The sequence below is a fragment of the Mastigoproctus giganteus genome, chromosome 9 (assembly GCF_048544385.1).
Source record: "Mastigoproctus giganteus isolate SK-2022 chromosome 9, ASM4854438v1, whole genome shotgun sequence".
Taxonomy (NCBI): domain Eukaryota; kingdom Metazoa; phylum Arthropoda; class Arachnida; order Uropygi; family Thelyphonidae; genus Mastigoproctus; species Mastigoproctus giganteus.
The window spans coordinates 90642392-90669684 of record NC_143583.1 but is presented as its reverse complement, the minus strand read 5'-3'; the positions used below and the strand labels follow the sequence as shown (position 1 = coordinate 90669684).

At 35.8% G+C, this 27293-nt stretch overlaps 1 protein-coding gene across 5 annotated transcripts in view; it reads right to left on the bottom strand.

Moving 5' to 3' along the window:
• The window catches only part of LOC150080534 (semaphorin-5A-like), a 240986-nt gene that overhangs the window by 74997 nt on the left and 138696 nt on the right, over positions 1 to 27293 (bottom strand). For 4 of the 5 annotated variants that reach the window (XM_090381775.1, XM_090381774.1, XM_090381776.1 and 1 more), the window contains exons 3-4: positions 14433 to 14532; positions 7939 to 8047 (exon numbers count right to left, since the gene is read on the bottom strand). In XM_090381775.1, the coding sequence (XP_090237901.1) occupies positions 7939 to 8047; positions 14433 to 14532 (209 nt within the window). Of the gene's footprint in view, positions 1 to 7938; positions 8048 to 14432; positions 14534 to 27293 lie in introns of those variants that run through there. The other variant, XM_090381777.1, reaches the window with a different exon arrangement.

Here is a 27293-nt window from a genome sequence, read left to right as displayed (position 1 = left end):
AGCAATATAACTAAGAACAATTCAGTTCTAGAAAGTGTTAGAACAACCTGAATAGTCAACTGGAAAATTAGGCCACTGCCACTGCCATTGAAGAAGCAAGAGTTTCCTCAGAAAAGATGTTAGTGAGTGGAAAAATGAGTGGTAAAATTTGGCAGGTTTAAAAAGATATCCTGTTAAAGAGGTAGCTAAATTTTATGGTGTTTCAGAAAGAAAATAAAGGTTTAAGGAATGATGCAAGTCAAAATCAATCATAAATTAGCAGAATTGTGGTCTGTGCTAAGTGATCATCATTCATGACAAATATTGCATCTAGTAAATAAAAAAAAAAATTTCCAGCAAAACAAGAATTGCTACAAACAGCTAACCAAGAATATCTAAAGTAAAATCCCCTGAGAAAAAAAACAAAAAAAACTAATTAACAGCTACACAAAGTCTAAAAAATGAAATATAAACTAAGGCATAATATTAATTGGACTATTGATTATTGTAAAACTGAATCAGAAAAGCAATGAGGCATTTCATCTAGACTATATGAAAAAGTGTTATACCAGCTAGTGGTGGGCCAATGATGCTTTGGGGATGTTTTGACTAATATCAACTGGGTCTCCTATCTGAAATACCAAGTACAGTCAGCCTAAAGATAATCAGTCTGGATAATCTGGTTGTGCCTTTTGCTGAATATCTGTGGGACACTCATGATTTTGATATTGTATTCCAGGATAACTGTCTGGTTCACAGGGCATCCTGGAATACAAGTTTTAAACTGGCATGAGGAACATGAGGGAATGCAAGGCCATTTAAATTGGACAGCCAAATTACCAGATTTAAATCATACAAAATAACTTATGGAATAATCTTAAACAAGAAGTGAAAGCACAACAGCATTCACAAAACCTGAATGCATTATGGACTTAATTATTTTCAGGATGGCCTATACTGGTATTTGCTGTTTAAGAAGGACAGTTGAATCCTAACCAATGAGAATTTATGATGTTATATGCACTAAGGCAGGAATTGCACATTATTAATTAAAATATTACATAGGTAACTAATTTTTTTTCATCTAGAATCTGTATATTGATACACAATTTGAATATGGTAAAAACTATATACAGGAATGACATGGCAGAATGTGAGAAACACTATGTTTATCACTGCCAAGTACAGTCAGAATTATATCCTATAGATCAGAAGTCTAGAATGGAATACTCTCAACAGCAGAATTTCTTTACTGTTAGCCAACTGCTTGTATCAATGTTAGAGATGCCACATAAGGACAGCAATATTTTTTTTTTTACTTTTTTTTTTTAAACAAAGGATTCAGTTGATAGGGAACTCCTTCATTTAAGGAACCATTAACAGGTATCACCTATACTGAATTTGTGGAGCACATCTAAAAAGATATGTGGATATAATAAAGGGCCTTTATGATGATGGCTTCAGGTATTATTTGTATTTATTCGGTTGGAACAGTTGGTGAATCTAAAAAATAGAAGTTCTAAATGGGAACTGTTGTTTAAAATAGCAAATATCAGAGCTACCATTCTTTCTACAGCATTAAAGCATTGTTCCGGGTTTATACCAATGTGGATGACCACTAAGCTGAATATAAATTATCAAAAGAGACTGAACAGAGTAATCCTGTAGTCATGTATACGCGAGCAAGCAAGAAGTGACTCAAGACAAAAAAAAAAAAAAAAAAAAAACTTTTGTTGTGATTCAACCTGACATGAAAATTTTCAATGCAATGCAAACGATGGGCTAGGAAGGTATACTGAATCCTGTATGATTTATAGAGCATTTGCTAGCAGGGAGAAGGATATCATTATCCCTGAAGAGGGAGGGAGGGATATATATAAGATAAGGCAATAGTTAGATTGCATTTGGAATATTGTATTTGGATCTGGAGTTCCATCTCTAAAAACAAGGAAAAGATTCTTAAGTGGTCAGAGAAGGGTAACCAGATTGGTGACAAGTGCAAAGTGATGCATATATGAGGAATATCTTATAAGGTGTAGACCAGAGTTTGACAACCAGACACCTCAGGAGAGATTGTAGTGAAGTATACAGAAGACTACAGGAACTAGCAAAATGAACTCATGGAGGAGACACAAACCAGGGTACACAAATATAAAATCTTGGGGAATAACAGGAGATTGGATCTCATGCCATTCACCTATGGGCAGTGCGTTGTCGAACAATGGAATAAGTTACCTCCCAACATGACAGAGAGTAAGTTTAAAGCAGATAATTACCTTGTAAAAAGGAATAGTATGAATATTGTTTTATTTGAATTTTTATTATTATTTTATGTTTGGCTGATGCAGTAAACGTTTGGCTCCTTGCATCACATTTAGTCTTACTAATACTATGACGAGTACAAGTTAATCTATTAAATTACTCAGGAATCAGAAATTATAAAGCAGAATTTCAAAAACACTGGCAAGAGGGTGAAAGGCAATAAAGAATGAACATATTGATCCAGAATAGCTCTGTTTATTAACAGGAGAGACTGCTTCTACAGGGATGGGGTACATTTTTAAATAGAACGGGTGTAAGAATATTTGCTGATGCTATTGAATCAGTGTTAGGCGAGTCGGACAACTGTTAGCTTGGGGGGGGGGGGAGAATTCACAGATAATAAAAACAAAGGATTAAAAATTAGTGAATTTAGAATTAATGTTTATAAAATGAAATTAGGTCCAAAGGAATGAATACAGGTACCCTTTGATTAAGTACAGCAGTTTTGACCTACAAAATGAGTTCTTAGCCTCAATTAACAAGGTTCTGAATTACATGGTAATTCAAAATAGTGTTAATTGAGGCTAACAACTCATTTAAAATATGCAGTTAGGTTCCACAAAATTAAACAAATAAAAGCTGATTATTTCAATAAACTTGAGGTCCTTGAGGTTGTCACAGACATTCTCTCAGATATGCCAGACAAGCTGTACTTGCTACCTGGGAGTCTAAAACGCTGATGGAACTGATATTTGGGTGACACTCAAGTCAAGTGGACCCAATTTCAGCAAAGTCCGGACGGTCTGTGACAGCCAAATCCTCTGCTTGCACCTTCACAATTGCGGGACTGTTAGTAATCCTGGGTATAATCTCCATGCACAAGTACATGGTGGGTGACCACCCAGGTGTGAACCAACGTAAGCAGGGGTCGAAGTGTGGTGCCCACACCACATGGAGGAACGCTGGCCCTCTATGTTACCAGGCAGTACTAGGTGGTAGATGACTCTCATCAACCGGTGAAATACCACCACTTTGCTTATTGGAGGCTTCAAGTGGTGGAACCCATGTTTAGTCTCTAGAGCTAAGTTCCGGCCAAACCTTCCCTATCTCTTCCATCATGCAGTATGATTGATGACTTTTGAGGTTATGATGAATGTTGTGGCGAGATCCAATATTCCTTACATTTTGAGGGAACAGCTCTAAAACGGTGTTCGCAGGCCGGCCGCTAGTTAGTACACCGGACCGAACCTATTGGTAACTCTCTAGGAGGCTTCTGGATCAGCTAGTGTATAATCTTGCTACCTCTACTCTGCCAGGTAGTGACTGGAGAGAGTCTGAGTAGTGTGTATGCAGGGAGCATTGTCGAGGCCACGTTATGTCAAGGATCTGGGTATTTCTTACCACGTGTATGCCATATCCAAAAATTTCATTACTTCATACAGCCGGAGCAATATGGCCTTAGTTGCTAACGCTCCTAAAAACCAAACAACTTCATACAGCATGTTCCACCCACTTTTTCTTACTATTGAATACACCACGAACTGTCAAATTAATAGAGCAAGGTTATCTGCGAAAAGATCTAAACGTCCCAAGCACTTCCTAATTCATTTCACAAATATACGTGGTCTCAATTCTAATCTCAACGATGTCCATTTCCACTTGCAGTCTGCCAAACCCCATGTACTTTTTCTGACAGAATCTCAGTTATTGGTTGATTCAACTACTGCTCATCTCAGATGCCCAAATTATTCGCTGTATGATTCCTTTCGTCTCAAAGGTGGTACTTGTGCATATGTCCGTTCTGATATTCCCTGTCAGAGACTTGGCAATTTGGAATCTCCTCTCTTTGATCTTCTCTGGCTTAAAATCTCTCTACCTCTGTGTCAAATTCATCTGTTGTCTCTACCATTCTCCCAACACCACTAATCACTTGGAGCTCTTTGACTTCCTCTCTTTGCAACTTGACTTTCTACAGTTCAACTTTCCTAACAGTGAGGCAATTTTCCTTGGCGATTTTAATGTTCACAACTCCTGCTGGCTTCCATTTTCTAGTCACACCGACCCAGCAGGTTGAAATGCTGAGGCTTTTGCAATTACTAATGACCTAGCACAGATTGTTCATTTACCTATGAGAATACCGGACAATCCTAATCATACAGCCAATACGCTTGATCTTTTTCTCACAAACAATCCTTCTAAGTAAACGGTCGAAGTGAGAGGTCCTTTAGGCACTTCAGATCACAACTTGGTGATTGTCTCTTCTCCAATGGAACCTTTATCTCATGGTTATTCCCAACCTCTTCATGCAAAATGGGATGACCTGCGAGACTTCTTTTCTTTTTTTCCTTGGTTGGATTACTGTTTCAAAACTTCTGATGTCAACGTTCACTCAGATCGTGTCAGTGAAATTATTCTTGCAGGAATGGAATCCTTTATCCCACACTCCACTTTAAAATCTCTTCCTTTATCTAAACCTTGGTTTTCCAATAAATGTGTTAAGGCTGTTCAAGAGAAGAATGTTGCATATCTTAATTGGCTTGTTTCTAATTCTTCAGTTTCATTTTCTGCCTACACCAAAGCTCGCAACAATTGTAAAGCAGTTATAAATCAGTCCAAACTAGAGTTTGAACAGGCTAAAAGTAGAAAACTTTCTTCTTGCCCTAATGGTAGCCGAGCATTCTGGTCTCTTGCCAAAGCTATTGGCCGCAACTTTTGCCCATCTCTGCTCCCACCTCTGTCCAAACCAGATGGTTCTGTTGTCACTTCAGCCAAGGATAAAGCTGACCTGCTAGCATTCCATTTTTCTTCCAGCTCATGTATTAATGATCTTGGTAAAACACCTCCCACCACGCTCCATTCAATGCCTCTTGTGGTCTTCCGTGAAAAGGATATCAGAAGGATTTTGATGAATCTTGATGCTAAGTAAGCTCCAGGTCCTGATGGTATTTCTCCACTTGTTCTCAAAACCTGAGCTCCTGAACTTACTCCTATTCTTTGCCGCTTTTTTCACTTTCTTATTCCAAAGGTGTTTTTCCTTCTGCTTGGAAATTTGCTCATATCCAGTCAGTTCCTAAAAAGGGTGACAAATCCCTCCCATCCAATTATCGTCCCATTGCAATTACTTCTACTCTTTCTAAAGAGAGGGAGAAATCAATTAACTGCCAACTCTTAAACTACCTAGAAACCTTCCGTCTGATCAACGATCGCCAGTATGGATTCCGTCAGTGTCGATCCACTGGTGATATTCTGGCTTATGTTACCCATTTATGGACTAATTCAATGGAAAGGTTCGGTGAAACACAAGTAGTTGCTCTTGACATCTCAAAGGCTTTTGATTGTGTTTGGCATAAAGGTCTTCTAAGCTTCCATTTTATGGTTTGCCAACTGTTTTTAGTAATTGGTTATCCAGTTTTCTCTCTGATCGCTCACTGAGGGTGATGGTAGATGGCTCTCTGTCTTCCAACTTCTCCACTAATGCCGGTGTCTCCCAAGGTTCAGTTCTTTCCTCCACTCTTTTCCTCTTGTATATCAATGACCTTCTTCCATTGACTGGAAATCCTATCCATAGTTTTGCTGATGATAGCACATTGCATTCCACTTTCCATTTTGAGAAACCTTGTCCTGTTCAATCAGCATCAACTTCTTGAAAATCTGCTACCAATTCCTTAAATGCTGATCTTCAGGTAATTCTCCAGTGGGGCAAAGACAACTTAGTTGATTTCAACCCTTCTAAAACTCAGTCGTCTTATATCTCGCAAAAAGGATTCTTCTGCTCCTATGCTTATCTTTAGTGACACTCCAATTTCTAGGAAAAATGATATCTCTTTTGGGGATTACCCTGACTTCTAATCTCTCTTGGCACAAGCACATTACAAATATTGCTTCCTCTGCATCTTAAACTTTATTTTCTCTTTCGCTCTCGGCATTACTTTTCTTCCAAACAGCTGCTCACTCTGTATAAATCGCAAATCCGCTCTGCCATGGAATATTGTTCCCACATCTGGGGTGGTGCCCCCAAAACCTCTCGCAGGCTTCTTGATTCCATTCAGAAGAGGGCAGTTAGGTTAATTAATGATTCATCTCTAACCGAGTCTCTCCACTCACTTTCTCATAGACGTACTGTGTTTGCTGCATGCCTCTTCTACAGATACTTCCATGGGCACTGTTCTTCTGAATTGGCTTCTATAATTCCTGCTCTCTCTTTCAAAACAGTCCGAACACGTGCCGCCACCAGCCAACATCCATTTACTGTCCAACTTCAAATTCACAGAACCAACTTTTCATCTTCCTCATTTATTCATTCAACTACCGTTTTCTGGAATAACCTTTCTTCATACATATTTCCTGAAAATTACAATCTACAGAAGTTCAAGTCCAATGTCAACAAATATCTTCTTTCGTCTTCTCAACCTCCAACCCAAGCACGGTACTAAGTACTATAAGTTCTAATACCTCTCGTGTTTGGGGTTCACATAAAAAAAAAAAAAAAAAAAATTTGCTTAAATAAATACATAATAAAAAATAATAAAAAGAAATTCTCTTTCATTAAAAAAAGAAATTTTTAGTTCAATAACCTTAATTTAAATTTGAAACAATGAAAATTTGAAAACATTGTCTGTATTAAGAAATTATTCAGTCTCAAGATTAATTATTCTCAAGAATTGAGTTATTGAAGTTGCTTTTCCTTTCATGTTGAAAGTTTGTCACTAGAACACAAATTTTTGTTAGCCTTATATGTATTGTTTTTTTTTTAAAATTCTGTGATAAGTGACTGCTTTTTTCTGTAAATCTTTTACATTTAAAGTAACCTACCTTGTGCTTTATCCCAACATAAAAAAGCTTATGGCAAACAAGAAAGCCCAACACTCACACTAATAACGATATGCATGTTTAGAAATATTTAAAACTTGAACTTTTTTTTCCTACATATTAACAGATGATTTGCTTTTAGTCCCCATAACGGTAATTAATACATTTTCACATTTTGAACTTGTTGTTTGGTTTTTAGGAGCATTAGCAACTAAGGCCATATTGCTCCGGGAATATGCGGTGGTCATTTCCTGACCTCTCTGCATCCTCCGTATTGGGTGGTGACGGGCTCGAGCCCTGGTCTAATCAAGAAGTGTGTGTTACGCACTGCTGCTCCTTCTCACCTGGCTATGGAGGAGCCCTCACATTTTGAATAATTGGGGTACGAGTTTATGTTAGTTAAAAGGGGGAATGGATTCAAAAATGTTGAGAAACACTACTTTAGATATAAACAGACTTGCACAGCACAGTGATTTAAACTAGCTGCCTTTAGTAATTGGGTTAGTATTCTACCGATACAAAATCAATGACAAACCAAAATTTACATGGTGCTTCTGTGGCATGTTTATATCTAGAGCTTAATCTATATATATTTTCCGAACTAGAAGGGCTTGAAGTAGAATCCAAAAAATCTATTGCCTTTAAACTAAATTTAATTAATATAAATTTCAAAATTAAGTCCTAGTATTCAGTCAAGAATGCAGTAAAGTGTCCTTTCAAAAAGAACAAATTAAAGGTTTTAATATATACTTTAATGATTAAAATGCAAAAGCTATTTTGATACACTGGATGAAAAAAAAAAAAAAAAAAAAAAAAAAATATCCAACCTTGTTAGTGCAGGAAGCACCAACATTTTACAAATAGTTTCCACTAAATTTATACATATACCTTTGTCTTTCCTTTCAATTGGCAAGTCAAAATTGTAGACTCTGATGCTGGCCAATGAACTTCTTCTAGTTTTCTCAGACCTTCTAAACTCAGCCTGAATAAATAATCCCTATTGCAAAGAGGAAAGGGAGAAGAGAAACTGAATTTTAATATTAATTAAAATAATTCTGTGTTTAGTCTTTTTACACAAAAAAGAAAGAAAACACTGAAGTACTTTAAGTTTTACTTAATGATATTTAGAATGCCATCTAAATCTATAAAAATAACTGCCCTGGTAACCAAAGTGACTCAGTAAGTGTATGTTGCTATAACCAAATACTTAAGTGGGCAAAGAAACAAGGAACCAATAAATGCCATCAGAATACTTAAGGAGTATGCTGGGCATACAGACACTCATCATTTGTCATCCACTTAACAATGGATTCAAAGTCATGGAGTATAAATTCAAAGTCATGGAGTATAAAAAGAAACATTAGATCCATTTAATGTCCATGGGAAAGCAAAGGGAATGGTATAAGTGGAAACAGAAAATACAATGACTCAAAGATTAACTACAATAAAAGAATTACAAAGAAGTTAACGTGCACAATAACCAGTAAAAAGCTTTGGACATAGTTAGCTCATGGCAACAAAAAGAAGATAAACAAAGCATTGGGATATCTATGATAAGCAGACACCACATGACACCACATGCAATGCAAGTTCCCAATCAGGGTACTTGCATTGCAAGTACCCTGATTGGGAACTTGCTTCAAATAGTAGCTGTTAGGAGCACCTGGCTCTGGAGGTAGCAAAACTGAAGGAAATTCTACAAAAGGACTGATAAGTGCATCATAACATGACAAAAGAAAAAAAAAAAAAAAAAAAATTGAAAAATAAATTCTTTGAAAGGAAAAATTCATTGAAAAATTGGCAACACTATCCTCACACAATAACATTGGATGATGGTGTTATTAAATCAAGAAAGTTAGTAATAATCGTTAAGCTAATTAAGTAGAACAACCAGTGATATTGCAATAAAATATGGTGGAATGTAAGTGAAGTCCAACTTGTTTCTATCCTCAAACTGAAAGAGGCACAGATATGTCCCCAGATTTTCAGTCATGCCGAAAAGTAAGTGCAGTGCTGAAGTTTTTTTTTTTTTCTGCAAAAAAAAAAAAAATAAAAAACCTAAAGCGAAATTAAGAAAAAAAAGGTAGTCTTCTTCAATTAGAAATTCAGACTGATGTGGTAATAGGGATATATTTAATATGTTATTAAAAATTACATTACTAGTTGCCATAAAAAATTTATTGCAGCTATGATACTGTTATTATCAGCACTTCAAAAAAAAAAAAAAATTTCTAGAATCAGAATAACAATAAGTATTTTGGAATAATTTTAATAGCCTATAGAGCAGCTGGTTAGGCATGCCAAGTATACTACTTACAAATATTTAATTACAAAACAACCTGCACTGCTGATAAAAGTAGGAGGGGGAAAAAAAAAAAAATTCCATTCAACTGAAAATGACTCTGGTGTCAAATTACTCTTTTTTTGAAGAGAAGAGCTGTAACTAGGTATTCCTATGGGATAGCCACCCAATAAATAAACAATACAAATTGACAATGAATAAATAACGATGTACTGAAAAATGAGTGTTTTGCTTGCTCTGAGATACTGTAAAACAAATAAATTTATTATATTTAAACCACACAGTTTTGTACACCTCATTTTTGAAAATGAGAAGTGATGCCATTATTTTATCATCTGGAACAGGAATTAAGCTAGCAGGTCTGTAATTAGTCGTGTAACCTTTAATCTCCCTTTGTGAATTGAGGATACATTTGCACATCTCCAGTCCACAAGAACTTTCCTTGAATCGAAGGATGCTCTCGTAATTATGGGTTAGTTTACCTCCTTGTCACCCTTTTTAAGAACTGGCTGGATATGAGCAAATTTCCAAGCAGAAGGAAAAACACCTTTGGAATAAGAAAGTGAAAAAAGGTGGCAAAGAATAGGAGTAAGCTCAGGAGCACAGATTTTGAGAACAAGTGGAGAAATACCATTGGGACCTGGAGCCTTCTTAGCATCAAGATTCATCAAAATCCTTCTGACATCCTTTTGATGGAAGACCACAAGAAACATTGAATGGAGCGTGTTGGGAATGGAGGGAGGTGTTTTACCAAGATCATTAATACATGAGTTGGAAGAAAAATGGAATGCTAGCAGGTCAGCTTTATCCTTGGCTGAAGTGACAACAGAACCATCTGGTTTGGACAGAGGTGGGCAAAAGTTGCGGCCAATAGCTTTGCCAAGAGACCAGAATGCTCGGCTACCATTAGGGCAAGAAGCAAGTTTTCTACTCTTAGCCTGTTCAAACTCTAGTTTGGACTGATTAATAACTGCTTTACAATTGTTGTGAGCTTTGGTGTAGCCAGAAAATGAAGCTGAAGAATTAGAAACAATCCAATTACAATATGCAACGTTCTTCTCTTGAACATCCTTAGCACATTTATTGGAAAACCAAGGTTTAGATCAGTGGTTTTCAACCGGGGTGCCATAACAACATTCCAGGGGTGCCATGTAATTTGGCATTAAGTTACTTAAACTTATTATTTTTTAATTTATGTTTATTTCATTATAAAAAGGTGTACAGTATCTTTTTAATTTTGTGGTGATCTATAATTGATGTTTACTTAGTGCCTCTATATAAAGAATATAATTACATACTGTATACACAGGGTGTCTCAAAAATACACAGCATAACTTCAGGAATGAGTTCCTCATATGTACACAAAAATATTTTATATCAACATAGTTCCAGAAATGCTTGGTTTCAGAGTTTTGAAGGTCAGTCTATAACACTTCACTGTTCACATCACCTTATAGTAATTGTTCAAAATGTCCACCTTCTGCTGAATACAGGCCTCACATCGACGTCTCATGGACTCGCGAAGACAATGCCAAATTCCTGGCATGTTTCGTATTGTCTCACAACCTGCCACAATTCGATTGCGGAGAGTTTCACTTCAGCTACTGGAGTCGAATACACCAATGACTTTAAATGGCCCCATAAGAAGAAATCTAGTGGGTTTAAATCAGATGAGCATGGAGGCCAGGCAGTTGGTCCACCTCTACCTATCCACCGACCAGGAAACCTTCGATTCAGGTAATCGAGGGCTAGGTGGCAGAAATGTGCGAGATTGCCACTGTACATGAAGTGTGCTTATCACCTGAGGGAGATAAGACATTCCGATTAATAACTCGGGAACCAAGCATTTCCGGAACTATGTTGATATAAATATTTTTATTGTCTACATATGAGGAAATAATTCCTGAAGTTATGCCGTGTATTTTTGAGACACCCTGTATATATAACTTGTATTATGAAATGTAATTTTTATAATTATATTATCGTAATAAATATCATAACATATATTTTAATATTATCATCAATTTTCTCAATATATATATATTGAGAAAATTGAGGTAGGGGTGCCGCAAAATAAAATAAATTACTTAGGGGTGCCATTATTAAAAAAAAAAGGTTGAAAACCACTGGTTTAGATAAAGGACGAGATTTTAAAGAGGAGTGTGGGATAAAGGATTCCATTCCTACAAGAATAATTTCATTGACACGATCTGAGCAAACGTTGACATCAGAAGTTCTGAAACAGTAATCCGACCAAGGAAAAGAAATCTCGCAGGTCATCCCATTTTGCATTCTTGTAATGCCAAACAACACGAGGTTGGGAATAGCCATGAGATAAAGGCTCCATTGGAGAAGAGATAATCACCAAGTTGTGATCTGAAGTGCCTAAAGGACCTCGCACTTCAACCGTGTACTTAGAAGGGTTGTTTGTGAGAAAAAGATCAAGCATGTTGGCTGTATGATTAGGATTGTCTGGTATTCTTGTAGGTAAATGAACAATCTGTGCAAGGTCATTAGTAATTGCAAAAGCCTCAGCATCTCTACCAGCTGGGTTGGTGTGACTAGAAAACAGAAGCCAACTGGAGTTGTGAATATTAAAATCAGCAAGGAAAATTGCCTCACTGGTAGGAAAGTTGGACTGGAGAAAATCAAGTTGCAAAGAGAGGAAGTCAAAGAGCTACAAGTGATTAGTGGAGGTGAGAGAACGACAGGGACAACAGATGAATTTGACACAATGAGGGAGATATTTTAAGCCAGAGAAGATCAAAGAGAGGAGATTCCAAATTAAAGTCTCTGACGGGGAATATCAGAACGGACATATGCACAAGTACCACCACGCCTCCGTAGCCAGGTGGGAAGGAGCAGCAGTGCGTGTAGCACAAGCTTCTTGATTAGACCGGGGTTCGAGCCCATCACCACCAAATACGGAGAATGCGGAAAGGTCAGGGAATGACCACCGCATATCCCGGAGCAATATGGCCTTAGTTGCTAATGCTCCTAAAAACCAAATAACAACAACAAGTACCACCTTTGAGGCAAAAGGAATCATACAGTGAATAATTTGGGCATCTGAGATGAGCAGTAGTTGAATGAACCAATAACTGAGATTCTGTCAGAAAAAGTACAGGGGGTTTGGCAGACTGCAAGTGGAAATGGACATCATTGATATTAGAATGGAGACCACTTATATTTGTGAAGTGAATTAGGAAGTGTTTGGGAGGTTTAGATCTTTTCTCAGATAAGCTTGCTCTATTAGTTTGACAATTCATGGTGTATTCAATAGTAAGAAAAAGTGGGTGGGACATGCTGTATGAAGTAATAAAAAAACTTTTGGATATGGCGAACACACGTGGTAAGAATATACCCAGATCCTTGACATAACGTGGCCTCGACAATGCCCCCACCCTGGACACACACACACTACTCTGACTCCCTCCAGTCACTATCTAGCAGAGTAGAGGTAGCAAGATTATACACAGGCTGATTCGGAAGCCTCCTAGGGAGTTACCAATAGGTTCGGTCCAGTGTACTAACTAGCGGCTGATCTGCAAACACTGTTTTAGAGCTGTACCCTCGAAATGCAAGAAATAATGGATCTCGCCACGATGTTCATTATAACCTCTAAAGTCAATCATACTGCATGATGGAAGAGGTGGAGAAGGGTTGACCGGAACTTAGCTCTAGAGACTAAACATGGGTTCCACCACTTCAAGCCTCCAATAAGCAAAGTGGTGGTATTGCACCAGTTGATGAGTCATCTACCACCTAGTACTGCCAGGTAACATAGAGGGGCAGCATTCATCCGTATGGTGTGGGTGCCACACCTCGACCCCTGCTTACGTTGGTTCACACCTGGGTGGTCACCCACCATGTACTTGTGCAGAGGTTATACCCAGGATTACTAACAGTCCCACCATCGTGAAGGTGCAAGCAGAAGATTTGGCTGTCACAGACCATCCGGATTTCGCCGAAATTGGGTGCACTTGACTTGAGTGTCACCCAAATATCAGTTCCATCAACATTTTAGACTCCCAGGTAGCAAGTACAGTTTGTCTGGGCATATCTGAGAGAATGTCTGTGACAACCTCAAGGACCAAAGGGGTTTGGGGGTACAAGGGTAATATAGATATGTGTTTATCTAATAATATTAACCACTTGCACATACCTTAAGAGTTCTTGTTTGTTACTTCAACAGAACATATTAGCAAGATGTTCTGAGGGCAGAAATGTTTCAAATAAGTGGGCAACTAATACCAGGGAAGCGTACTTAAATAACTTTAAGGGGCATGTCAGGGTAGTTAACTATACAAGAACACCATGGCTTAATTGTTTATACAGTAATATCAGAAGTGTCATCAATAAAATGAGTGAATTCGAACTGCTGGTTAGGACAAGTAATGCTTACATAATAGGGATTATGGAAAGGTTGTGCCACCCAGAGATAGGGAATGACGAGTTTCAGTATGGTATGTATAATATATTTAGGAAGGATAGAAGAGATGTGGGGTCATGCTTCTTATCAAAAGCAGCCTGAGCGTGATGAAAGCCTTCCCAGATTCAGAAGTTTCGCATGCTAATATATAATCTGTATGGTGTGAGATAGTTGGAAGCAAAGGGTATAATGAGAGTGGGAATAATCTACAGGCCAGGTGATTGAAGATTATGATGAGAGCCTCTATATACAAATGGAATGGGCAAGTAAGCATGAATGTCTTATTATGGGTGTGTGTGTGTGTGTGTGTGTGCGCGCACACGCACACGAAATTATGCTCCAAGAAGAAAAAACAAAACATGAATATGCTACGATTCTGTTTTTTGTAAATATTATAGTTAATCAACATCTGACCTTTTTCTTTAAGGAAAAGAACAGGAAAAATCTAGTAACAATTATTGAAATACATATGAATTTGCATTCCAAAGATGACTACCAAAAATTCAGCTTCAAAAGCATTCCTTAAATTGCATTACTTAAAATGTACATAATTTTGGCTGTTAATTCATTATTAATGGTAAATAATTTTTATTGATTGTAGAAAATTTCAGGCTGTAATTAGAAATATTCTTTTGACTACAAGCATACCTAGCTCCAACGATCAGCTGGTATCGAGGAATGTCAAACAACAATTCCTTAAATGAAACTACACCTGGTTGGCTAAATCTGTCGATTGATGTGTGAAGTTCTGCAAAGAAACAATAATTAAGAATAAGTTTAATAAATAGGGAAAGACATTTGTATTTAGTCATATCTGCTTAGCAATTAAGCTTCATGGATCTTCATGTAGGAGACAAACCAAATACTAATATCACAATGTTAATTACTTCCAACCAGGACCCGATGTTAAACTTGTTGTGGCCCTTTTCTTCCACCAAATAATAACAAATTAAAAAATTTTAAATTGAAAATAAATCAAATAGGCTGTACAATTAAACAGGCTTCCATAAGCATGTAATATATACAGTATTATAAAAAGGCAAATTGCATTTGTGTATATTCTTTATTAACTTAGGTTAAATAAATAAATAAAATTAAATAATATAATTTAAAATTATGTGTATGAATACCACAAAGATTGTGGTATTAGGTAATGATATTAGATTGTGGTAATTTTAAAAAAATAGATAATGGATAAAAAAAAATATATATCAGTGAATGATAGTAAAAAATGATAGTCAAAACCATACAAAATATGCTAATATTTATGGTTCATCTATGACAATATTAAAAAAGATTTTTTTTTAAGATGGAATGGGGCCCCTTGTGATGCAAGGGCCCAAGCTGTAACATGTTTAGCTTACATGTAAATCTGGCCCTGCTCCCTTCAACTTATTTTTATTATTAATAAAAAAAAAAAAAAACAATTTGATAGCCCTTCCCAAATTCTGTAAATCAGTTTGCAAAAAACTAAACCTACTTATTATTATCTATTTAATTAAATCTATTGGTTTTAGTACTGCTCCAGGGAGAGAGAGAGAGAGAGGGGGAAAAAAAAAAAAAAAAAAAAAAAAAAAAAAAAGTGTCCCTCAGCAAATCACAATGATTAAAGAATGAGGAGCATTCCACATACATACCCAACTAATGGAATATTTACATGCCTCTAAACAAGAACTGGGTTGTTTAAGTCCTATCCACAGGAGAAAGGAGTTTCAATTCTGCTAAAATCTGAATGCCTCAAGGATAAATATCTACTGCACTTTTAATATGCAATAAACGCTTTAAATCAATTTATCCTAGTCGCATTTTTATTTGGCTTTATATTGATGTTACGCCCTTTGAAATGCTAAAGGTTGCCTCTAGCATAAAAATACAAGTTTTCATAAATGGAAAGCCAAAAACTTTCACCTTATTAAAAATATATATAAATAAAAATAAATGAACCGTGCAATGTTTACTCGAATATTATCAACAGTAGAGAATCTACAAATTATTACACCGTTATGATTGCCCCACGAACGGGGACGCACCTATACTCTTTAAGATATAATTGTATGTGATACTTTATTATATAATACAATAAAAGGTGTGGCTATTAAATAACGAGACTGTTGCAATAAAATAAAATAAATATATATGATGATAGATTTCGATGAATAATTGACTATCTTCTGCAAGCCCTTTAACACTTCGTTTTGGGTCTTCCCCCTCCCCCTTTTTCTGAATGTTTTCAATGTACTGAACATTGGGTTCCCTTAAACTCCAAACATTTTGTATTGGTGTCGCAGCAACTTAGTCAAATGCCAAGGCTCGTTCCGTCGTTCCACTCTTTCTGAGAGTAAACTGTTATTCATATGGGGGAAACATTTTGCATATCTGTGATATACAAGGGTAAGATCGGGCGATCGGAAGAGCCTATAAAACCAGCCAGTTTTCATCCTGTCCATCGACCTGTACAGGAGGGGGAAAAAAAAAGCTGCTTAACGTTGTGGGCAAAATGAGTAGGAGCTCGATCATGCATAAAACCAGTTTGTCGCGTTGTCGATGGTATGTATATCTTTCGGGATCTGAAGCAAATATCTTATTTAAAATAGGAGTTTCCTGAAATGGAGATATAAGCGACCTTAGGTATCTCAGCTAATTCGACCCGTAATTTTCAATTTTAATATTGGCCCAGCAAAATGCAGTTCTCATTTTGGAATTGGAAATTGGCCCACCGGAAAATATCCTGTCGGCCTAGTTTGTCACTTCTTCAGAAGTGTTTTTTTTTTTTTTTAGTAGCTGTTAACTTCCTATGAGGAGATAGTCAATTATTCCTGCCCGAACGTTAATTGTAAAGTTAATACCGGAATCAACCCATGTCTGTTTATTAAAATTCTACAGAGACAGCTACCCGTTTACAAAAAGTGTAATATATATAGGAATTACAGATTTAGCTTTTGCAGAATCAAAACGTACTACGTTGAAGTTCTGACAATGCTGAGTGGAAAAAAAAAAAAAATCATAGGAAGAGACCTGAATTATTAGCTATATGATGCAAGGAAGCCAGAGGCTTTTGCTGCACCAGCAAAAAAAAAAAAAAAAAAAAAAAAGAGATCCAGTTCAGGACCCTGGGTGTGCCACGCCCATATTCACCAGATGTGAGCCCCTGGGATTATTGTGGAAGGATGGTGAGATGCTCCATCAAGACAATGGCTCCAGCACACAACGCGCTAGCCGGATGAGTAAAGTGCCTGCCTGGCGACCCAAAGGTCTCGGGCTTGGATCAGAGTAAATGCAAAAACTTTGGGAGGTGCATTATGGCCACAAAAGCCGATGCGCTAAAAAAAAAAAACAAAAAAAAACACACACACACAACATGCTCTGTGTTTGTCAGTTTCTGGATAAAAACAAATCCCTGTGCGCGAACATGCATTCTACTCGCCAGACTTGGCCCCTTGTGACTTTTTTTTTTTTCTCTTCCCTAAACTGAAAAGCGTATTTAAGCGGACCAGGAATTTTTGGTGTCACAGGGCTCAGTTATGCATTAAAACAATCGGAGGACAATTTTTAAAAATTTTTCATCATTAAGACGCTAATACTGTTACAAACAAATACTTTAAAGCTTCATGAAATATTGTAAAATAGTGTTACATGCGGACATACTAAACCATGCTTAGTGGCTCTTACGCATATCGGAAAGCAACTGAAAATGAGAATTTATGCAAAGTTATAGTACATTCAGAAGGTCAAGAGAAAACACAGAGTAGTAATATTCAGAGGGAGGAAAGAAAACAGTGAATGTAATTTAAAAAATCCTGATAACGAAAGGATTAGGACTTTTGAGAAATTTTGATCGAGGTCAGTGTCTAAACGGTATGTCACACCGGATGGCCAAAATAATCTACAATATAAATCAGCATTTCTTAAACTGAAACAAAACTTAAAACAAAGAATTTACAGGGAGAAACAATTTTGTTAAATTTGTAAGTTTGTGTGAAAAATTAAGTTGACGGGATTCGAATTCCCAGCCTTTAAGTAAGAACAATAGGATAGGGCAATAACTAGTCTGACATGCCATCTAACGATTGTATAGCCTTGATATAGGATATCATTAAACCCAGTTCTTGTACCTTTATGCCAGATGCATTAAAGTGAAAAGTGCAACCGATGAGCTGATAGTAGCAAATATTTCTCTGACAGCGAGCATGACTGAATTTTCGAAATCAAAATTCTCAGGTTTTTGGGGTTCCCACCCTGTAATGATGATTATTTTTGCAGTCGTTTTGGTCTAAGTAAAATGTTCCGTTACTCCTGTATTGACAATTTCAAATTCGAGAAAATCTAAACCTCGGTTAAATGTACCAACAAATTCTTCAAATCGGCAACACTGGCTCTTTCTTGCCGTTGAATACACATTTTTCTAATTTCAATGGAAACCAGACCAGAACACAGATATGCAAAATTTCAATCTGGTTTTGTCGATTCTTTTAAGGTAAAAACTGATACAACAGCAGAGGTTTACTTCACTATTAATAAATTCACTGATTTCCTCCCCCCCACGCAAAAAAGAACTAAAGAAGATTTTATGTTCATCTTCATTTACCGCATATATAGATATGCCACGCTTACTCTCAAAAACCAGTTCAAACAAACCGAACCAACAAGTACACATGTTCGATATATTGTTATAGAGTCCAAGTACTAATCAGTCTAGTTAAAAGGTCGAGTCCTGAACCACTAATCTGCTTCAACCTAAGTTGACACCAGTGAGAAAGGTACAGCATCTCTTCTCAAAACAAAGTGGCATATGTATTAATGCCCCTGCTCTTATCAGTAGTCACGAACGTTATCACGGTGTTTCACTTTTCTGAGGATATCGTAGTTATTATTACTTTTAATTTTTGATCCGTACTAAATTTAAAAAAATAATTCCCAGGTGGTTCGAATGCAATTTTGCATTCTGTCTCAAGGTCAAAGAGAAAGATATCGCAGTAGCAGTTGGTAGAATCACCATCCTCTTCATATCGGGTGAAAAAAAAGACCAGAGTTCGAATCCCATCGATGACATGAGAATTTATGGGCCTTTTTTCACAACTTGGCTGTTAGTCAGTCAGGCGAGGGTTGCATGTCCCCCCTAATGATGCGCCTAAAACCCTACCACAAACAAACAAAGTGACATCGATCACGGGAGTAATGTAACTTTTCCATAAGGCGGATATGAAATAAAATTAATAAGGATGGATTGATTGATTTTTATTTTAATGGCCATTAGCACCTAAGGAAATGATGCGCTAAGTCCAGTTAATGGGGAGGGAGAAGTGTAATGTTTATTATGCCAATTCTTCATAAAAATTGAAAACGTATATACTGTAGACACAAAATACTATTGTAAAAGAGATGCAAACTGTTTAAGATAGGCAGTGTCAACTTAAGGTGAAACAAAGTATAGCAACATACCGCTTGGACCCCTCGAGTCACGAAACGTCACTAATAACTCACTTTCGGAAACGACCTCATGAATGCTTATAATTCCCAATCTGAACAACATCATCCTCGCTAAACTTATAACCGGAAGCCTTAATGCTCCAGACATCCACAGATTCATCAAGCAACCCAAGACCAACAGTATTATCAGAGCCGGCCCGAACAAAAGCGGGGCCCGGTGCAAAGTTGACTTGCGGGGCCTTGATACAAATTTCGTACAACAAAATAATTTATTGCATTTTGATATTTATTACATTGCACAAATTGGTTTAGTAAGGATTACATGAAAATGATAAATATTAAATTATTTTAATAAAATTAACATTTCAATCACAAAAAATCTTTAATAAATCAAATAAGAAAAATAATTGCTTCATATACTTATAAAATACAATTTGGTATGCGACTTAATCGAATAAGGTCACAATATGTGATTTTTGTTTCATTTTCTTACATGTTTTATAGCAAATTCGTTGATAATATCATCATAATTTAGTTTTTTGGCTATTTCGGATTCGATAGATAAAGTGGCTAAGGAGGTAAATCGTTCTTGACTAATGCTAGATCAAGTAATTTTTTATTATTTTCAATCTTGAGAAAGATCTTTCTGCAGATGCGACGGTAATTGGTAAGGTTAATATAATTTTCAGAACAGTAACAAAATTTGGATACAATTCAAATAAATTATTTTTCAGTAAATATTATAATATTTGTAGTATTGTGATCCTGGAAGGCAAAACTCGACGACAAATTTTGATTTCATTAAATAAATCAATGCAATCAATATCGTCTTTTAAGGTCGCATTTAAGTCTTTGCAACATTTAAGAAGATCGTTTTCAGTCAGTTTTTGTATATATTATCCGAATTATATAAAAAAGCCATATGATGTCTCATGTTCGTGATAAATTTCGAATCTTTTCTTAAAAGAAATAATCGCACTATCGATTATATCTAGAAAATATTGAATTATGAAATATTCTTCGCCTGATGAAATAGGCTGATCGGTTCCTTCATAACAAAATTGCTTTGTTTTTCGTCCAGTTCTTTGATTCTTAAATTCAGATGTCACTTGTAATTCTTCAGCTATTTCCTTTGCAGTTTTTAAAGAAGATTTGAATCCCGATTCATGATACTGTTCAAAAAAATTTAAAAGGCCTTTTAAATGTGAATTTGCAGTACCGATATCTATATTTTAATTTTGAAATATCTCGCTCACAATATTTACTTCATTCAGTATGTCATACCAAATGACCAAACTTAATAAAAATTCAAATGAAGTAAGTTTATTTTCGATTGATTGGATTTCGTTTTCATGTCACTGGTATGTTCATAAATGTATTTCAAAGCTAGAGAAAATTGTGGTACTTGGTATCTCACAGATTTCACACTTTCGAGGCGACATTCCCACCTCGTTTCTGACAGTGGTTTTGGAGTAAGATGTTTGACAAGCTCTTTTAATATATCGCAGCGTATTACAGAACTTGCAAAAATATTATATATGCTTTGTAAAGTCCCAAAAAATGAATTTGCAAGAGAAGATGATTTTGAAATGTCTCCAAGAACTAAATTCAAATTATGACCTCCGTAGGGCATATGCTGTGCTTTGGAATTCTTTTGCAGGATAAGTGCTTGCACACCTTTATATAAACCTCTCATATTAGCTCCGTTATCGTATCCCTGTACTCGACAGTTCCCTAAATCTAATTCCTCCTTTTCTAATATGCTTTCAATTTTAGCTGATAACCCTTTTCCTGTCGAGTCTTTTACTGTTTCAAAACAAATAAATCGTTCTTGTATACTCACATCACTTTCAGAATTATCTACATTAACATATCTTAAAATAACAGATAATTGTTCTTGATGGCTTACGTCTTGGAGTGCAATCTAATAAAAGTGTGAAATACTTAGCTTTCTTAATTGTATTTATTATTTCCTTTCTAACTTTTTTAGCCAAAGCAGAAATCAGTTCATCTTGTATTCTATGAGATAAATAGGAACGCGATGCTGATTCTACCCACCAAATGTTGTTTCATGATTGGGTCAAATCTTGCAAGTAATTCTACAAGACCTAAGAAATTACTGTTGTGCGGTTTATATAAAGCATCGCTACTGCCCCTGAACGCCAAATTATGCTCTGATAAAATTGCAGCCACTATTCGTTCACAAACACATTTTAAACGCTGTGCTTCGTTTTTAATTATTTTTTCATGTTCTTTGTCAATAGTGTTTCCAAGTTTCAAATTCTTTGCAAGTTGTAACAATTTGTACATAGCTTGTAAATGATATTTTGATCTTTCATGACTTTGTAATCGCGATTACAATTTCATGACTTTGAGTCGAGTAACCACCTTCGTTCTTGACGTTCCCCATTCGTTAATTTTCTTAAATAATAATTTTCAGAAAAACTTCTGTTATTTTTATCTTTCGGAAAATCGTAGTTTTTTTACTTGTGTCACGCCATTTTGTACGATAGCCATTCTAAATTTATCAGTTATAATTTCGGGTCATCGATCATTGATATCGATATTTTCGTCTTTGTCGCTTTGTTAATTCTTTTGAAGCTGCGGTCCTCGGAATAATTCATCTTGTTCGACGCTGACAAAAAATCCTCCGTCTGTACTTTTCCCTCTGCTTCGTGATTATCTTCCGTTCTACAGTTTTCTTATCATCGCTTTCCTCTTCATTAGGACGAGAGCTGGCTTTATGATGATCAGGATCGTTTTCGTGGGTGTCGCACGGCGTAATTTCATTTCCGCGAGTTTGATCTTCCAGTAACTGTGAATTATGCGTTTCTTCAGTTTGTTGCACATTTTCGGTTTTTAAAAATTTTGCGAGGGAGTTCCTGTTTTTCCGTAATTTCTTTTCTCTCTCTTTTTTTTTTTTTTTTAATTTATCAGAGCCACACATATACTTTCTTCCTGCATCTCTGTCTCTACTAGTCATGTTGCGAAATAGATATTAATATGTTATTTATTTTCAAACCTCGCGAATCGCGATAAAAACGTACGATGTACAATCAGCTGTCATATATATAAGTATTTGTGGGGAATATTTATTCAATAATTTCAAATGAAACTACAATAAATTATTATTTTTATTTGTAAGGAGAGATATTTTAAATATATTTGAAAGAAAATATATTTTTCCGTGTTCTTTGGGGAATTCTTGGCGGGCTTTCAAATAATGTTAATAACATGATTATTGACATTTTATTTCTTATGTATATTAAAAATATGGCCATTTTATGGCGATGTCGCTAGATTTTGCGACAGTATTAAAACAAAAAAAAAAAAAAAAAAAATTAAATCATTTTTATTTTCCAAATCAGTCAGCGGCGCGGGGCCTTCAGAAACGCGGGGCCTTGTGCGCTCGCACCGTTCGCACCCCCCTCGGGCCGGCTCTGAGTATTATAGACTAACAATGAGCGCAAATACGTCCCTCTTCTTGATCAACTGGGCTGTTTAGTTAACATGTTCCCAGCTAATACGCTCAGCTTTGTCAATGACATGAACTTTGATCTTCGGAGGATATGTGAAGACGAGAGAGAGAGAGAGAGAGAGAGAGAGAGATTACTGAAGAAACACGCTAACCTACAGTTCTAAAACCACCATTGCCTAGAACTAATGTCAGATTTGTACATTTCATACACATTAAACGAATAATGTTCAACAGATGTCCAATTATGAAGTCAGATGTGAAATTCCTACTGTTAAACGTTGTTACTGATGTAGGAATATACATTTTAAATACATTCGTATATTAGTACCAATACTTGTAAAGTGTAGATTTTAAATACATATGTTATGTATAATCTTCTGTATTGCCCTCCTGGCAGAGTTTATTGCTAAAAGAAAAAAAAAAAAGTACCGGAACGCTCGTTCTCCAGAAGATTATATGATAACGCCACATCGATTGTACAGTAACAGAATCATAGAACAACTAGTTCTAGTGTCCAGCTCATGGCGAATCAAAATACAGCGTTGGCACGCATCACAGTATATCTCATTCGTTGGATCTCTTTATCTAACACATTTTACTTTAATAAGAAACGTTCAAGTTTAATTGCGAAATTTATATTTTCGTTTTTAAATAAATTTTAAAGAAATTTATTAATTTTAAAGATTACTATTAATATATATTTTTAGTAGCAATGGGTAAAATAGATATTTCTCCCTCCCCTTTGATTATGCCATTTTTTCATAATATTAGGTGTATAAATTTAATGATTTTCTATTATGACATTTAGAAAAATGGCGTCGTTCCGGTCCGAATACACCACTGCCTCCTAGTATATGAATGCTAGATCGGGCTCAATGTAATTTATTTACTGAACAAATAACGCGAGTTTTTCTATCGTAAAAAGGGGAATAAACCACCTGCCATCTGGTCCCCAGATTGCCGATCAGTTCACCCATTTATTAATAAGGCATATGAACGTTGAGGGAGTGGAAAAATTCCACTTTTTATATTTTCAATAAAAAAAAAAAAAACCGCATTCTTGACTTCTCACAGTGCAAATTGACATGCTTAAAATCACGAACTAAAGCAATGCAAATCCATTCAGGAAACGAGTCCAATGTTACCGATTGTCTAATGCGGCCTTCATCAAAAAATACAACAAAATACGGTCGTTCTAATTAAAATCAGGATTAAAACTACGAAAGAGTTTGTCTGACACGTACTTGACACATTTCAAATACTAGGCGGGAAAAAAAAAAAGAAAGCAGCTAAAATTCTCTAGCAATAGTGAATAGAGGGTGGACAGGTTAACTTTGTTGCAGTGAGACTGCTTTTATTTTACCAGCGTTTAGGAGCCTTAATGCTAGAGACCGATTCAACATTAATTATGCTAAGCATTTCGTTTAAATAACCATGTAATGGTTGTTAAAATAAAGAATACGTTATGTACTATTAATGCTTATTAAAACTGCATTACTGTCCAAAACATAAATAACAATCAACGGCATAGCACAAAAATATCCATCGTAAAGTACACCAGGACCCCAAGTAATAATGTACGCAAATGTTAACCATTTTGACCAATTGCTACAGAAATCGATCATCAATAATGCGCTACTCTCAACAATCATGCCACTTTAAAGCTTTTAAAAATATTCATTCAATCTAGATATCCTGTAAGATACCTGTGCAGCTTTCTGTCTCCCTTTTACTCTGAAAGTAGTTAGAACTCTTCAATTTTGTCGCATCTCTCATCATGCCATCTGGTTATCCTTCACTGTGCTACTTAGAGAGCATTTATTTGCATAAACCTTAGCAAAGCGTTAGGGTACAGAAGAAATGCATTAAGTGACCATAGTTAACTTGTTAACTGTTAAATACGGCAATGTTCTTGCAGCTCTCTATCTTGTAAACTCCTCTGACCTTATGGTCGTCTCTCAATATAAACAAAAAAAAAAAAAAAAAAAGTGTCCTTTCATTAACACACACTGATGGGAAAATCTGTAATATGCAAAATAAAATTGTGGTGGGAGAGATGTCAGACACGAACTCCAAATAATGCGCGATATGGCACACAAGTCTGCGGGTATTAAACAAACATTTTTTTTTTTAATTTTATTTAAAACGAAAGAAAACTTCTTTTCAATTTGATAAACAATTCACAGAAGGTCATCTAAACGCACAAATGCTGTTGCAATTATTTTATTTATTATACTAGGCGTTCCCTGTCAAAAAACTCCCATATTATTCAATACCGTACTTAAAGACATAGATACATACACTAATCCACTTATGCAATATACATAAATCCATATATTTAATACATCCATCCACTTAATCCAATCCAGTAGAAGGCGTCCAGGTACTACCATCCCATTAGATAAGAAGCTCACTAAAATGCCCTCAGTCCATCGACTATAAAATGTGCACATTGATAAAGTTCAGACTTAACGAAGATGCCACCAGAAAGAATAATTAAAGTTAGCTGAAGTCAAAGACTTGATAGGTTCACCAAAGAGGTTCTTTCCACATGGGAGAACATCTTTGATCTTGGCAGATTAAAGATTATTAGCAGCAAGTCCAGATAAACCAAATTAAGTCCACTCGTCATCAGCAGTCGAAGTATATGAGTAGATACAGGAATTATACCTCGTGTGTAAAAAAGCCATCTATCTTTTTCACCTGGGACCATTGAAACTTAGATGCCGTAAAGAAATTACCAAAATAAAGTTCTGATTTCGGTCATTCTACAGCTGTTTAACATTACATTCCGAGCTTTTGTTCTAATAAATCTTAATTTTTGTATTTGTCATAGAGGAAAGCAGCACAATTCTTATACTGTTTCGGCTCTCTTAATGCTTGTAACCTTTACAGCTACCAAGAAACGCAAAAAAATTTTTTTTAAATGTATTAAGTTAAATTTGTTTTTTAAAGAAGAACGAAAAAAAAATGGTATTAATATTTCGTACATAGGAAAACTGATTTTGACTTTCCAGAATCCCCCCCCCCACTTTCATCCACTAATCTTTTGGACATTCCTTCCACTATGCATTTTCTTTTCTAAGCTGCAAGGATGCTTTTCCCCTTAGTGAAAACAAAGATAGTCTTGTTGCTACTAGAGATGGTGACTTAAAATAAAAAATAAATGGACTTTTACACTTGAAAACATGCCATTAACATGCTTCTTGACCCATAGCAGAGTATACAGAGCCAAGCTTCAGTGAGATAAGTGTGGTATCGCCATGCTCTTGTGATCAGTTGGCGACAAACCACAGAGCACTCATAACATTCCTTTGATTTTCCCTCCCTATGCACCAAGGCTGGGTGTTAAATAGTTTCCGTGATAAATCTAGAGTTGTTTCATAAAGATTAAAGCAACTTTTACATTCTGCACGTATTACAGATAAATTAACTTTTTTCTTGATTCATTCTTAATGAGCTTATATCGTAAATTCAAATTATAATTAAAAAAAAAAGTTTAATTCACTTTAATTTGACTATAATCCTCTTTTTTCCCGCCCTTCTAGATTCTAAATATCTCGTTAAGGAAACATATTGGAAATTATTTTTCCATACATAGCTTTGTGGAAATCGTTAGCGCATACAGAAAAAAAAAAAAAAAAAAAAAAAAAAATGCAAAGCCATGATTTTTCAGTACTGTATTTGATTGTACGCACTGACAAAGTCCAAAGTAAGTTTTCTTCAATAAAATAGGAAAACCTTAATGCCAATTCCGAATCAAAATGATTCAGAACTCTACTGCCAAACATCAGGAACTTGGGGTAATCAAAATAAAATTTCTTGTGAAGATTGGGTCCGAAGCCACCTTCTTCAAAAGGTGACTAGTACATAAAGGTTGGATAACTTTCAGGATAAAGCAATCGACATTTGTCCTTCCTGGGACATCGGCAGAACCAAAAAAGGTCCCAGTTGTAATATTGTCAGGGAAGAAAAGCAGCGCTAAATGTTACTGGAACAACCACAAAAATAGGCACCAATGTTACAAGCTTAAACTACAAAGAAGTGAAAGTAGCAGATGAGCCTAAATCGTTATGATACCAGAATAACTGATATCATTCAAGCCAAGAGATATCACTTAAGTCAAAAAAGTGAAGAATGTAGGGAGCTGCAACTAAACAAAAATTACAAGATTCTGGAAGTATGATAATTAAAGAAAGGTGTAGCGATAGCTTTTAAGATTAGTTTGGAAGAAATTTCTGTGCACACGACTCAGTTCAAGTTGCGGGGGGAGGGAACTAATAACAAGAAAGAATAGCATTGGTTGAGATTTAAATAGCAAGAAAATAAATAACTATCTACAGACCATATTTTAGGAAAATATTTGTAGGGGGGGGGAAAGGGTAAACGTAACATTACTTAAAGGCTATTAATTCTATGCAAGCATAACACCATCGTATTTCAGTACAAAAAGACAGCCAAAAATTTACGTAGAGGGAGCATAACAGAAACAAGAAATATGTTATTATAAATTTAAATAGCATTCCCGGTACTAACGTGACTTTAGAAGAATGGTGGCAAAAATTCAAGAACTATAGTGGAAGCTCCAAAAGGGACATGGGGAA